At 35.2% G+C, this 14,707-nt stretch overlaps 1 protein-coding gene across 3 annotated transcripts in view; it reads right to left on the reverse strand.

Annotated features, from left to right (window-relative positions):
* Positions 1–14,303, reverse strand: part of ODF2L (outer dense fiber of sperm tails 2 like) — a 48,109-nt gene extending 33,806 nt beyond the window's left edge. For 2 of the 3 annotated variants that reach the window (XM_050772772.1, XM_050772837.1), the window contains exons 1-7: positions 13,993–14,303; positions 5,179–5,350; positions 3,719–3,851; positions 2,952–3,077; positions 1,402–1,464; positions 1,198–1,269; positions 494–610 (exon numbers count right to left, since the gene is read on the reverse strand). In XM_050772772.1, the coding sequence (XP_050628729.1) occupies positions 494–610; positions 1,198–1,269; positions 1,402–1,464; positions 2,952–3,077; positions 3,719–3,851; positions 5,179–5,291 (624 nt within the window). In that variant the 5' untranslated portion in view covers positions 5,292–5,350; positions 13,993–14,303. Of the gene's footprint in view, positions 1–493; positions 611–1,197; positions 1,270–1,401; positions 1,465–2,951; positions 3,078–3,718; positions 3,852–5,178; positions 5,351–13,908 lie in introns of all 3 variants that reach the window. The other variant, XM_050772923.1, reaches the window with a different exon arrangement.
* Between the last annotated feature and the right edge of the window lie 404 nt (positions 14,304–14,707).

The following is a 14,707-nucleotide window of genomic DNA, read 5'->3' on the forward strand; positions in this document are numbered from 1 at the left end:
GGAATTACTTAATTTTGTGAACATCAAAGTTGGGCTGATTTTAAAATTATTATGATTAGTAACAGAAAATAAACCTTGTATTGACTGTTAAACATGTGAAAGTATATATGAATGTATGTACAGACAGAGAAAAAAGACTGAAATAATGTACACCAAAATGTTAACAATGATTTTGGTGTATTTAAATTTATTTTCTATAAATTTTCCACAGTAAATATAAATTAATTATAAAGTGGAAATGATTTTTAAAGTAATTCAATCCCATAAATCCTTCCTAGATTGGTATTAAACAGAGACAGCATTTTTATATTGAAATTTGGACCCAAACCTTTAGTTAGGCCACAAATACTAAGATTTACCTTAAATATGTATTTCCCATGTCAACAACTGTGTATTTTAAAACCATCAAATTCTAGAACTAAGGAATGGCTTTATAGTGTTTCATTAATTTTATCACTTAAGCTATTAAAATGGATATATATTTATATATAACCTTTACGTATTCTTTCAACTTATTGTTCTCGGCTTCCTTTTTATGAATTTGGATCTGTAGTCGTTCATGTACTACTTTTACTGATTGAGAAAAACGGTTTGCTTTCAAAGTATTTGCCTGTAACAAAGAGAAAGAGAAAACCAAAAATAACCATATTATTTGCTGTATCCCCAGCCCAGCACCTCTAATTTTACCCTGATTTAAAAAACAATCTAAACAGCTGATAAAAAGCAAAGCATTACTTTACATAAACTGCCGCCCCTATTACAAATGTATTTCATGCCCAACCAGGGCTAAGTTCTTTCCCCCAACCTTTTTTATTTAATGGTTCCTGATAATCATCTCTTTTTTAAAATTCCCATCTATCTTTATAAAGGTATGGGTATACCTAAAATGTTCCTACAAACACTAACATTCCTTAATTTGTCACCCAACTGAAATACAATACAAATTTAAAACAGTTCCTATATGAAGTGATTTATGCCAAATATCCTGACAAAACACCATAAAACTCTAAAAAAAGCTTAATAAAATTAAGATGTTATATTTGATAGGTAAAAGCTGTAAAATATCCAAATAATCTAGAATTTCAAAACACTTTTCTGTGTTTATTTCTGAGGAGTTGGGGCCAGGATGGGGAAAAAAAAAAAAAGAAGTCAATATTAATAAAATGAATTAAGCTCAAAAGCTCAAATTTTGCTTACCTTTTCAGTCTGAAACAAACAAGAAAGTTCTTGGATATGGGCCTCCTTTTCAAATACCTTCTTCTTAAGATTCTTGAGCAAATATAAAATAAGAATTAGACATTTCACAACTTGGATAATATTGGCTAATTTTATAAAACCAAGCAGCATGCAAATAACAATGACAGAAAGAATGGACAAAAAGTTAAGTGTGGAAAGACTTACAGTATTTTCACTTTCATTATCAGTTAAATTTTCTAGCAACATGCTGGGTAAATTGTCTCCTGTCTGTGAAAAGAACGTTATAAATCAGTGATCACAAATTATATTTCTCTATATAAAAAAGTAGGAAGTGGAATAAGCATTACTCAATAAATTAATATGACTTTTAATTCAGATTTTTAAAAGAGTTAACCATTGAAAAGATTTTTGCTCAAGTATTCCAAATTATTTTTGGTCTGCAATTTATGAAATTAGTTAATTTACTAAATTGATCGCAAAAGAATGCTTCAGAAGGTATAGGTCAATGACACTAAAATCACAAAAATCCTCTATACAAAAGAAGTTTGTATAGAGTATAGAATGCAACACAGTGCTGTTTACAAAGAGGCAAAAATTATCAACAATCTAAATTCTAGCAATAAGAAATCTCTTAAAGAATTACAGCGAATCAGTAACAGAATTCTATGTAGCCATTTTAAATGAGACCACAGAAGACTATTTATTCATTTTTGAAAGTCATACTTCTGCTTTAGAATGTGAAAAAGTTAATCAATTCTTTTCACCCAAAACCATATATATATGTACATATAACACAAAATTATACACGGAATTTCAGAGGGCTTATGGATTTCATAAAGGCCATCCTTGGATCGATAAGGGTCCAAAGAACTCGAGTTAAGATTCCTTTCTATTCAAAAAATATTCAATACATGAGAAAATATTGACAATACAGTGTTAAGTATAAAAGTCAAGTTACAAAACGAAGAGAGTAGTTTTACTCCATTTTTCTAAAACACCACGTATATATGCACACATAACATATATACAGTAAAGAAACAAAAGACTGCAAAACATACACAACATAAAATTAACAGTCCTTAATCGTGATGTTTCACTAAGTGCTGAGATCAAGAGAATATTTCTCTGCTTATCAAAATTTTCTATAAGCATGTTAAGTTTTTAATTACAAAAACTATTACCTAATATTAGTTTTTACAATTCTGAAAAAAATTATCATAGGAAAAAGTCAAAAGGGAGTCAGAAGAATAATTTAGGTGATTTAAAGGGTATAAGCTTTCTTTTTGGAGTGATAAAAATGCTTTAAAATTGACTGTGGTGACGGCTGCACAACTCTGTGAATACAATGAAAACCATTGAATTTTATAATTTAAATGGGAGAACTGTATGGTATGTGAATTCTATTTCAATAAAGCTTTTACCAGATGAAGAATATATAAATATGTTACATATATATAAATATAATGTACAAAGAGTTTAAACTCAAAAAGTGTATATTTTATTAGAATCAGCTAAATTAAGTATAACAAATAAAGTTTTTGAGATGAAAAATAAAAATACATTTTCTATAAAAATGTGGTTTTCATACAGAACTACTTATGAAACATTAAAGGTAGGGATTCATGACTGACAAAATTCAAAGAATTATTTCCATTTCAAATATACCAATAATTTCTACAGTTTAAAAATAATGTATCCTTCAAGTGAGAAATATCACTATTAAAATGAGTGCTTAGTGTTAATTAATGCCTTACTTGTTTGTAGTCTCGCTCTCTAAGAAGATGTTCTAAAGCTAGTTTTACACTTTTGAAAGTGTCTAATTCTTTTGTTAATATTTCCTTCTGTTCGGAAATCTTCAAATTCGATGCTGAAAGATTCGCCTGACAAATTACAAGAACCGCATACACATTTTAAGACACAGCATTAAGTAAAACCCTCTAAAATATGATACTATCAAACATATTTTTTCCTAACAAAATCATTCTTTTGTGCATAGTAATAATGTTACAAAATTTGTAAATTGGATCTGTTATACAGTACATTAAAATAAAATGAAATCAAAATAAGAGCTTATATTCTAAAAGCATTTTAGGCTTTTAAATAAAAGTTATAGAAGATAATCTATTGTTTGTCCCTAATTTAAACTTTAATATGCTGGAACTTAAAAACAGTTCTCTATTCCAAATAATACTATCGAAAACTGATACATTTCACCTCTCAGAAGATTCTAGTTTTAAATTCGCTCTTCAGAAAAGCTGATTTTCTAGTTCAACTCCAGTTAATTCAAGCACCCAAAATATATTGTTTCTAGCTTAGCCTCTTATCAGGTGTATGCCTGAGGTTATCTTTCAGGAAAAGAATTGTAGTTAATGACACGGGAATAAAGAATTCTGATAAACCCTCATTTTTGGTATTAAATACTCATATGTGAGCATACCTACATAAGATATGAGACCTCAGTTAATGCATTCTGAGTAATATACTAGCTTTTCATTTTATTATATATTCATAAGTCACTCACATTTTCAAAATTAATCTTTTCAATGGTGTCCTTAAATAGTGGCAAAAGTAATTCTATAGAACAAGTTACCAACTCCGCTTCCTTAAGTGTCGCTTCCAATTCAGTCTTTTCATTTAGGATGTCCTGCTTCAGGCTAATTACAAATGCACATACAAAATTTAAGTTAAATCCAACTTCATTTAAAGATGCTCCTCAGAAATGCCATATCACGTATACAGTACTCTTATTAGCAAGGACAACTTTTAGTCCAAAAGTAGCTCGAAACTTGGACTTTGAGTGTAAGCAAATTTTAAGAACACCTTATTTTACTTATATTTTACTTGTATGTAATCACAAAAGTTATTTGGGTTAAAGACACATGTATAGTTAAGTTTGAAGGAGCATTTTCAATATTTATAAATAAAATTCCAAGTGATATGGAAACTCTTTAATTGGCAGCTTTTCTCTTTCTTTGTAAAACATAATGGCTCATTAACAACTGACAGCATCCTAGAGGCTATGTCAAAAATATGTGTTAAGTACAACTGGCTTAAAGTAAAGAGCCTAAGAACATTCTATCTATAAATGACACCTGTCCCTTATTAAAAATCATAGGCAGAAAGTCAAGTATGATTATAGATGATAAAATATTATTTTCATTTATAACAAGTTAAACCAGAAGCTGGACTAAGCTATCCATACTGACAGTAATGGTATACTAAGATTGCCACTTGGCAGGGGGCAATATTTCATGTAAATAACAAGTGTATTCCCCACTCTAAAGAAGTATGACAAGTATTTGCTATATAGTAATATACGAAATGACAGTGATTTCACATGCATTAACTACATTTCTGATATCACATATTATTACATTTTCATTTATCTTAAATAGCTTTATTTTACAAATTCTTAACAGATGAGGTTTTCATTTTTTTTTTCTTTTTCTTTTTTGAGATGGAGCCTCGCTCTGTCACCCAGGCTCTGTCACCCAGGAGTGTAGTGGTGCTATCTCGGCTCACCGCAACCGCAACCTCCACCTCCTGGGTTCAAGTGATTCTTCTACCGCAGCCTTCCAAGTAACTGGAACAACAGGCACACGCTACCACATCTGGCTAATTTTTGCATTTTTTCACTAGAGATGGGGTTTCACCATGTTGGCCAGGCTGATCTTGAACTCCTGACCTCAAGTGATCCACCTGCCTCATCCTCCCAAAGTACTGAGATTATAGGTATGAGCCATTGCGCCCAGCCAGGTTTTCATTTTTAATTGCTTTCATTCAGATTCAAAAAAACTAGCTGAATTCTGCTAGATGAGTACCTTTGTAATCAGATTAAATATATTTTAATAAATAAATACTAGATTTGAAAAAGATACTCTTAAAAGAATGCTGTATTTGATTCAAATAATTTATATTATGGACAAAACAGGAAATTCTGAAATCGGAAATTTAGATTTCCCCTGATACTGATGAGAATACCAGCTGAGATGACTTTCACTGGTACACCGTGGTAAATCTTCTTTCTCTGATATAGTTTTAAGATGGGAAAAGAGTTCTTCTGAATGACTTCCATCATTTATAGCCGTCTCCATAAATTCAGTAAATGGATTTACAGGTGGTTTCACAGCAACTTCTCCACATAAGCTGAAATCTAGGAAATATTTTAGTTATTAAATTTATCTCAATAGAGATTTTTTTGTCATTACTCTCTCATAAAAAATAAAGGTTATAAGGATGTGTAAAAGAATAACATTTCAAAGACAAAATAAAAAGTATAACTGCTACTCATTGTGATACTAATTCAAAATTGTATCAAAATTGCATAGCACAACCACTCAACAATAGCCAATTTCCATACACTGTTTCCAAAAGGCCTGATAATTCCTAAATAATCACGACAGTGTCAAAATCTTTATTAGTCTATTTCTTGAAGTATTACAATATTTGAACCCAGCAAGACTATAAAACAAATATAAAAACCATGGGTTACTTATAGTTTGTCTTATTAGGCCCATGCCATAAGAAATATATGTTATTTATGCCTAAATCTGTAGAAATCTAACTTTTCAAAGACTTGGCAACAATAGCTACAAAGGATAGGATATTCAATTGCAAGCAGACTTTTCAAAAGTAAATTCACTTACTCCTATTCCCAACTCAATCTAGAATATTGGTGATAATGAAAAGAACAGACAGACATTACTTCCAAATTTTACTAACGTAATTGTTTTTACTCACACCTGTAGATGTCACTTTAAAAATGTGAATATTTATGAATTTCTTCAAAACTACTCCAATTGAAGTAATGAGTTAGAGCTTTGGCAACCATTAAGGCTCTGTTTTCCCAACTCTAACAGTACATGGTAATGTGTTCCCTGACTTCATTTTATGTTTACACAAAATCAAAGGTTATATTCAAGGTTTTCTACATTTTTTTTCAGATATTTACCTCTTGTAATTTAGTTTTGTATGTCTATATTACAAAACATATTATATTCAAGAATTTTTAACACTTAAGAGTAGAAGTGCTATTACAGGTTGAAGATTATTTATATTAGCCATTCAGAAACCTTCCAAAGTGTTCATAAAATGTACTTATTTTATCTGAATGTTCTATATACTGTAGAGACAAATATTTAGGAAACAGGTCAATGAAGTATGGTCATATTTTTTAAATACCAGAAACTGAAGTCCAAAAGGAACTGCTAAGCAACCAACTTAGTCTAGGATGATTCCCTTGAATGCTGCAAATATGCAACATCTATTACAAGGGTATAACAATATTTTGAGCTATCTATAGACTAGAAGAATTACAAGTATACAAAATCAAATAAAAAACCAAACCTAAAAGTTAAGAATATGCTCAGGATAAGTCACTGCAATCAAGAGAACCATCATCTACTAATTCGTTCAGTTGCAATAGCTATCCCATACAGAAAGCAACTGGTACCAACCCTTCACTTGTTTAAATATTCGTCATATTTATCTCTCTGTGGACTGGAATCTCAAGAAAGAATGTCTTTTTTATATTTCAATCCTCAGCACCTACAAGCCTTGTAAAAGTTAAGCAAAAATTGAAGGAAAACACATAACGCTTAGAGCTCTTAAAAAATATAATAACTAAAAACTGTTTACCTTTTTTTAAATTCACCCCTTGATTTGTCTTTTCAGGGATCATTAAAAGAAAAATGGTTCCTATATTTGCAATAAAGGTTTAAAAAACAATGTAAGAAGACAGAAATTTTCAATTTGTAAAAAATATTTTACAAGATAAGACTAGTTTGGTATCAGTATTTTATACACAACTTTTCTAAAGTTTTATCATAAAATAAAGTCATAAAATTTTTCTGCTTCATCACCTATAATTGGTAACTGCCACTTATCTTAAAGGGTAAACAAATAAATAATAAAATCAATACACTGTAAAAACAGGAATTCAGAATGACTTTCTACCTAACATTCTAAAATGGAATCTACATTACTGATTTCTCAGCACACAAGGAAGAGAACTATTTGTCTCAGGTATTTCCATGAAAATTGTCAACAATCATCTTCTCCAGGATAAATACTGTTCAGATTCCAAGGCACTCCACTGCTTTTGTGTTGTGATAACTGTATAACAAAAAATATGTTGAACAAAAATGTAATAATTTTCTTTAGCATAAAAAGTCCTACTTTATAAGAAATGCTATCGTTTTATTGGATCAAATGTATTCTTGCATAGAAAAGCAGACATTTCACAATAAGATGTTTTTAGTAATGTAGAATATACTGTTAACTGACAAATGTATTGTACTTTTGTACAACTTGTCAGTGGTGGGTGAAACAAAGACACATATTCTGTATACATGTTTAATGATCAAATCCTTTTAAAGATAACTTAAAAATTCTTCAAACTGAACGATAAGAGTGACACAATCTATCAAAACCTCTGGGATACAGCAAAGGTGGTGCTAAGAGAAAGGTTCATAGCCTTAAACGCCTACATCAAAAAGTCTGAAAGAACACAAACAGAAAATGTAAGGTCACATCTCAAGAAACTAGAGAAACAAGAACAAAACAAACCCAAACCCAACCGAAGACAGGAAATAACCAAGATCAGAGCATAACAAAATGAAACTGGAAACAAAAATACAAAAGATAAATGAAACAAAAAGCTGGTCCTTTGAAAAGATAAATAAAATTGATAGACCATTAGCAAGATTAATCAAGAAAAGATTCAAATAAGCTCAATTAGAAATGAAACAGGAGATATTACAACTGACACCACAGAAATACAAAAGATCACTCAGGCTACTATGAACACCTTTACACACATAAACTAGAAACCCTAGAGGAGATGGATAAATTCCTGGATACAACCCTCCTAGCTTAGATCAGGAAGAATTAGAAACCCTGAACAGACCAATAACAAGCAGTGAGACTGAAACAGTATTTTTAAAATTACCAACAACAAAAAAAAAAGTCCAGAACCAGACAGATTCACAGCTGAATTCTACCAGACATTCAAAGAAGAATTGGTACCAATCCTATTGACACTATTCCACAAGATACAGAAAGAGAGAATCCTCTCTAAATCCTCTCTAAATCCTCTCTAAATCATTCTATGAAACCAGTGTCACCCTAATACCAACACCAGGAAAGGACATAACCAAAAAGGAAAACTATAGATCAACATCCCTGATGAACACAGATGCAAGAATTCTTAAAAGGTCGGGCGTGGTGGCTCACACCTGTAATCCCAGCACTTTGGGAGGCCCAGGTGGGTGGATCACAAGGTCAGGAGTTCAAGACCAGTCTGGTGAAGATGGTCAAACCCTGTCTCTACTAAAAATACAAAAATTAGCTGGGCATCCTGTAATCCCAGGCTGAGGCAGAGAAGTGCTTGAATCGGGAGGCAGAGGTTGCAGAGGGTCAAGATCGTGCCACTGCACTCCAGCCTGGCAACAGAGCGAGAGTCCATCTCAAAAAAAAAAAAGAAAAAAAAACCTTAACAAAAGACTAGCTAACCGAATCCAACAACATATCAAAAAGATAATCCACCATGATCAAGTGGGTTTCACACCAGGGATGCAGGGATGGTTTAACACCCACAAGTCAATAAATGTGATACACCACATAAACAGAATTAAAAACAAAAATCACATGATCATCTCAATAGATGCAGAAAAAGTGTTTGACAAAATCTAGCATCCCTTTATGATTAAAACCCCCAGCAAAATCAGCATACAAGGGACATACCTCAAAAGTCATCAATGACAAACCCATAGCCAACATAATACTGAGTGGGGAAAAGTTGAAAGCATTCCCTCTGAGAACTGAAACAAGACAAAGATGCCCACTCTCACCGCTTGTATTCAACATAGTACTGGAAGTCCTAGCCAGAGCAGAGAAGAGAAAGAAATAAAGGGCATCCAAATCGGTAAAGAGGAAGTCAAACTGTTGCTGTTTGCTGATGGTATGAATCTATACCTAGAGAACCCTAAAGACTCCTCCAAAAAGCTCCTAGAACTGATAAATTCAGCAGTTTCAGAATACAAAATTAATGTACACAAATCAGTAGCACTGCTATACACCAACAGTGACCAAGCTGATAATCAAATCAAGAACTCAACCACTTTTATTTATAATAGCTGCAAAAACAAAACAAAATAAAATAAAATACTTAGGAATATACCTAACCAAGGAGGTGAAAGATCTGTATAAGGAAAACTATAAAACACTGCTGAAAGAAATCATAGATGACAAAAACAAATGGAAACACATCCCATGCTCATGGATGGGTCAAAACAACATTGTGAAAAGGGCCATACTGCCAAAAACAATCTATAATTTAAATGTAATTCGCATCACAATACCATCATCATTCTTAACAGAACTAGAAAATACAATCCTGAAATTCACATGGAACCAAAAAAGAGCCCACATAGCCAAAGCAAGACTAGGTGAAAAGACATCACATTACCCAATTTCAAACTATACTACAAGGCCACAGTCACCAAAACAGCATGGTCCTGGTATAAAAATAGGCCCACAGACCAATGGAACAGAATAGAGAACCCAGACATAAACCCAAATACTTACAGCCAACTGATATTTGACAAAGCAAGCGAAAACATAAAGTGGGGAAAAGACACCCTATTCAACAAATGGTGCTGGGATAACTGGCAAGCCACATGTAGGAGAATGAAATTGGTTCCTCATCTCTCACCTTATATAAAAATCAACTCAAGATGGATCAAAGACTTAAATCTAGGCCTGAAACTATATAAATCTAAGACCTGAAACTATAAAATTCTGGAAGATAACATCAGAAAAACCCTTCTAGATATTGGCTTAGGCAAAAATTTCATGACCAAGAACCCAAAAATAAATTCAATAAAAATAAAGATAAATAACTGAGACTTAACTAAACTAAAGAGCTTTTGCATGGCAAAAGGAATAGTCAGCAGAGTAAACAGACAACCCACAGAGTGGGAGAAAATCTTCACAATCTATACATCTGACAAAAGACTAATATCCAAAACCTACAATGAACTCAAATTAGCAAGAAAAAAAACAAACCATCCCATCAAAAAGTGGGCTAAGGACATGAATAGACAATTCTCAAAAGAATATATACAAATGGCCAAGAAACACAAAAAAAATGCTGAACATCACATCAGGGAAATGCAAATCAAAACCACAATGTGATACCACGTTACTCCTGCAAAAACAGCCATAATCAAAAAATAGTAACAGACGTTGGCATGGATGCGGTGAAAAGGGAACACTTCTACACTGCTGGTGGGAATGTAAACTAGTACAACCACTATGGAAAACAGTATGGAGATTCCTTAAAGAACTAATAGTAGAGCTACCATTTGATCCAGCAATCCCACTACTAGGCATCTACCCAGAGGAAAAGAAGTCATTATATGGAAAAGATACTTGCACATGGATGTTTATAGCAACACAAGTCCATCAATCAATGAGTAAAAAAACTGTGATACACATATACATATATATGATAGAATACTACTCAGCCATAAAAAGGAATAAATTAATGGCATTCACAGCAACATGGATGGAATAGAAGACTTAACTTTAAGTGAAGTAACTCAGCAATAGAAAACCAAACATCATATGTTCTCACTCATAAGTAGGAGCTAAGCTATGAGGATGCAAAGGCATAAGAATGAATCAGTGGACTTTGGAGACTCAGTGTGAAAGGGTGGGAAGCGGCTGAGTGATAAAAGACTACAAATTGGATTCAGTGTACACTGCTCAGGAATGGGTGCACCAAAATCTCACAAATCACCACTCAAGAACTTACTCATGTAACCAAACACCACCTGTTTCCAAAAAATCTATGGAAATAAAAAATTTTTAAAAACCATTTAAAAATCCTTCAAGATGAGCAATTTTAAAACATTTTAAAATGTTTAAAGATTTAAATTTCCTATACGGAGACAATTTTGCCAGTCTACTGCCAAGAGGACATGTACTTAAAATCTTTTCCAGGAGTGCTCTGTAGGCTATGCTGATCCAGCTACATTCACTAAACTATGTTCCATTTTGGCCAACGGCAAGCATTTGGGGATAACTGTTCAGGGACCATGATGCTAGCCATGGCCAGAGAAAAAGGAAAATCATGGTACATGACCTTCCTTAACACCTAGATCAGACTAAGTAAACTAACCAACTTCAGACAAATACGTATTTTAAAGCAATCTCTCTGAAGAGAATAGCATACGAATCCTGCAGATTTTGTTTTGCCAAACACGAATTCTTAGAAAACTAATTTCCACTGGCTTCAAACACAGCTTCCACTGAAAAAAGTCACCATGAAATATTCAGCAAGCAACACAAAGTAGATACAGGAATGCTGTTTTTTTCCCCTTACTATTCTGGACACTAGACAAAAGTTTACTAGAGAGGTAATTGTATGGGGGGAAAAAAAAAGGACAGGAAGCTTGGAAACAGGCAAAAAGCTGGAAAATAAATCTTATGGGTAAAAGCTACCAAAGTGGAAAAAACATTTTCTGATACAGAGAGATTATATTAGATAACTAATTCACTAATGCCTTTCTCCAATGAATAAAGAAGGATGTATATTTAAAAGATGGGCTGCAGATTGGATAATATAGGCAGAAGAGTTGACAGCAAGAGTGACTGGTCTGTAAACACGGCATGTACTTCAAAGCCAACATCCCATTTCCTTCTCAAAGTGTTGCCCTGATTTCTCCAGCCCACCAAGAACTCTAAAAAAAGGTATTTTCAGAATCCTATAGTTTAGAATTAAATTGCTCCATAAATGCTCATATTTTAGTTTTCTTTTAAACTTGCTATTAACTGTAAGGACAAATATAAGCATCACTCTCTGCCCTAAAAAATTACCTAACACAGTGGAGAGCATAGATTAGGTTCTCAAATATAAGTTAAGGTGACTAAATTATTTATTGTTTAAACTCAGACACTTTTAAGTGTCCATACAGAGCCCAATTACCCGGAAAAAGGCTGGGCCAAAGATGTTCAGAATACTGTCTAATCCCAAATAAAGCCACCATTCTTTACCAGATAAACATAAAGCACATTCCTTTCCTTCAACATGACAGCTGTTGCCATTTACTGAGCAGAGCACTGACTGACCTTATAAACATCTCACAAAAGCTTCACAAGGTTGCTATTAAAAAGCTATAAATAAGGAAATTAAATCTTAGAAGGGTTAAACAGCTTGCCCAAGGTTACAAGTAAGGAATTGGTGGAACTTAGCTTTGAATTAAAAGTCATGAGATGGTGAAAACCCGTCTCTACTAAAAATACAAAAAGTAGCTGAGCCTGGTGGTGGGCGCCTGTAGTCCGGACTACTCGAGAGGATGAGGCAGGAGAATCACTTGAACTCTGGAGGCGAAGGTTGCAGTGAGCCCAGATCGCGCCACTGCACTCCACTGCGACAGAGCAAGACTCCATCTCAAAAAAAAAAAAAAAAAAAAAAAAAAAAAAAAAAGTCATGAGATACTAACACATAAATATAAAAATCTACAAAGCAAAAAGTAACACACAAACTTGCCTTAATTCAGTCAGGTTTTAATACTCATAAATTCAATTTAGATTCAAAAGATGAAGACTGTTCTACACAAGGAAATGAAGGAAATGAGTAATGAATAAAGATTGAGCTACCTAAAAGCACAGACTACAATTCTAAAGAGGGAGAGCACACCGCGACCACATCACTAAATTCTGTTGTTCTGAAGTTTGTCACAGGGAACTTTTAGGATAGAAAAACTATACTATAAATACACATCCATTGTAAAATTAGAAGATGAAAAAGAGAAGCAAAAAGCAGATCACAAACAAGATCATGCCATTCTTACTATAAGCGGAACATCACAATTTCAAAAGCAGACAGGTTTTCTGCGGTTTGTTTCTTTAACCATAACTAAGTTGCACTTAAAACTCCAAGAACCTCATTCATTCAAAAACACTTGAAACCGTACTATGCGTTGGGTGATGAAGAAACTGTCTTCAAAATAGACTTTATCCCCAACAGCAGCCCCAGTATGGTTATTCTCAGTAAACAACAAGCACCACCACTCACTAACCACCTTCATTCGGTGCCACCTTAATGGCCCTGCGCTTATTTAATCTCGTATTACAACCACCCCAAAGTGATGATTACTGTCTCTATTTTACAGTTATCAGTAAGCAAGCCAGGAAGGTTAAGTGACCTAGACAAGGCCACACAGCGGGTTCAGTGGCAGAGCTGGGACTGAACACAAGTCGGCCTTTAGCACTCTCCACGACCCTAGGCCAATCCCGCACTACAGGGGTCGCCTATAGATGCTGGGACCTAGAGGAATCCTGGAGAAGGAATTATTTCCTGAGGATTCCTGGAATATGCCTCACTTACAAAGCCCCCAGGGCTTCCCACAATCTGATACATAACATGAGGGGCGCTTAAAAGCCAGCCCAGTGATTAAGAGGTCACTATTTCTGAAAGAAACGCAACCATATCCAGGAACGGCCCGGTCAGGACTTGGTTCTGGACAAGCCCACCTCACGCTAACATCTGCCCTGATGTCCCAGGGACCACACTCTTCCTAAGAGCGAGTCTCGCCGCCCTTTTCCCAGGCCAGGTAGTCAGCCTGAGGGAGGTGGAGGGTTTACGCGGAGGGGGCTGGGTGGGCGCGAGGGCCTTTTATTTCCGGGACCCACCACGGCCCTCACCTCCACACCTCCAGGGGCGCCCACGGTAAACGCCCAGCAACAGCTTTGCTCCCCACAAAGTCGTCCCCAACCCAAAAGGCGTACCTACGCCCCCGCCGCTGCGTCCGCACGTCGTCGTGACATCAGCCCGCCGTCGCCGCGCTATAAAAAGGGTCAGAGGCACCACGGCTGCTGCAGTGGAAACTCTGGCAATCCTTCCTGGGCTCTGGGTCGGCTAGGAGGGAGCGGGACGCAGGAGGCACTACAGTGGGTAGAGTAGGAAGGAAGGCAAGGGACGCGAGGTGGGAAGCAGGCGAATTCCTAGACCTGCTTGCCGCGGAAGAATCCCCTCTCAAGTGGAACAAAAGCTCAGCTAGTAACCGGCTAGTGGCTTCTCTGGCAACGGCGTCTCCGCCCCTCCCGTCAGGCCCGCAGCAGGCTGCGGATTGGTCCGGGTTACGGACGGCGGGCAGCGCCTGTAGCTATTGGCGAGGGTGAGGGACGGGGCAGGGAGGGGAGATTCGTCTATCCTTGTGTCTCGGATAAGCTCTTTTTTTTTTAAGCGTTTGTTTCTGGAAAAGGACGGCACTTGTGTACATTACCGAAAGTCATAACTGAGCCCAACTAGAAAAAAAGGAAATAAAGCCAATTCCGAGTTTTCTGGCGCTTGGCCTGTATGTGTTCTGCTTTCGCGCTTTTTTTTTTTTTTTTTTTTTTTTTTTGAGACGGAGTCTCGCTCTGTCGCCCAGGCTGGAGTGCAGTGGCGCGATCTCGGCTGACTGCAAGCTCCGCCCCCCGAGTTCACGCCATTCTCCTGCCT

The sequence above is a fragment of the Macaca thibetana genome, chromosome 1, assembly GCF_024542745.1.
Source record: "Macaca thibetana thibetana isolate TM-01 chromosome 1, ASM2454274v1, whole genome shotgun sequence".
NCBI lineage: Eukaryota > Metazoa > Chordata > Mammalia > Primates > Cercopithecidae > Macaca > Macaca thibetana.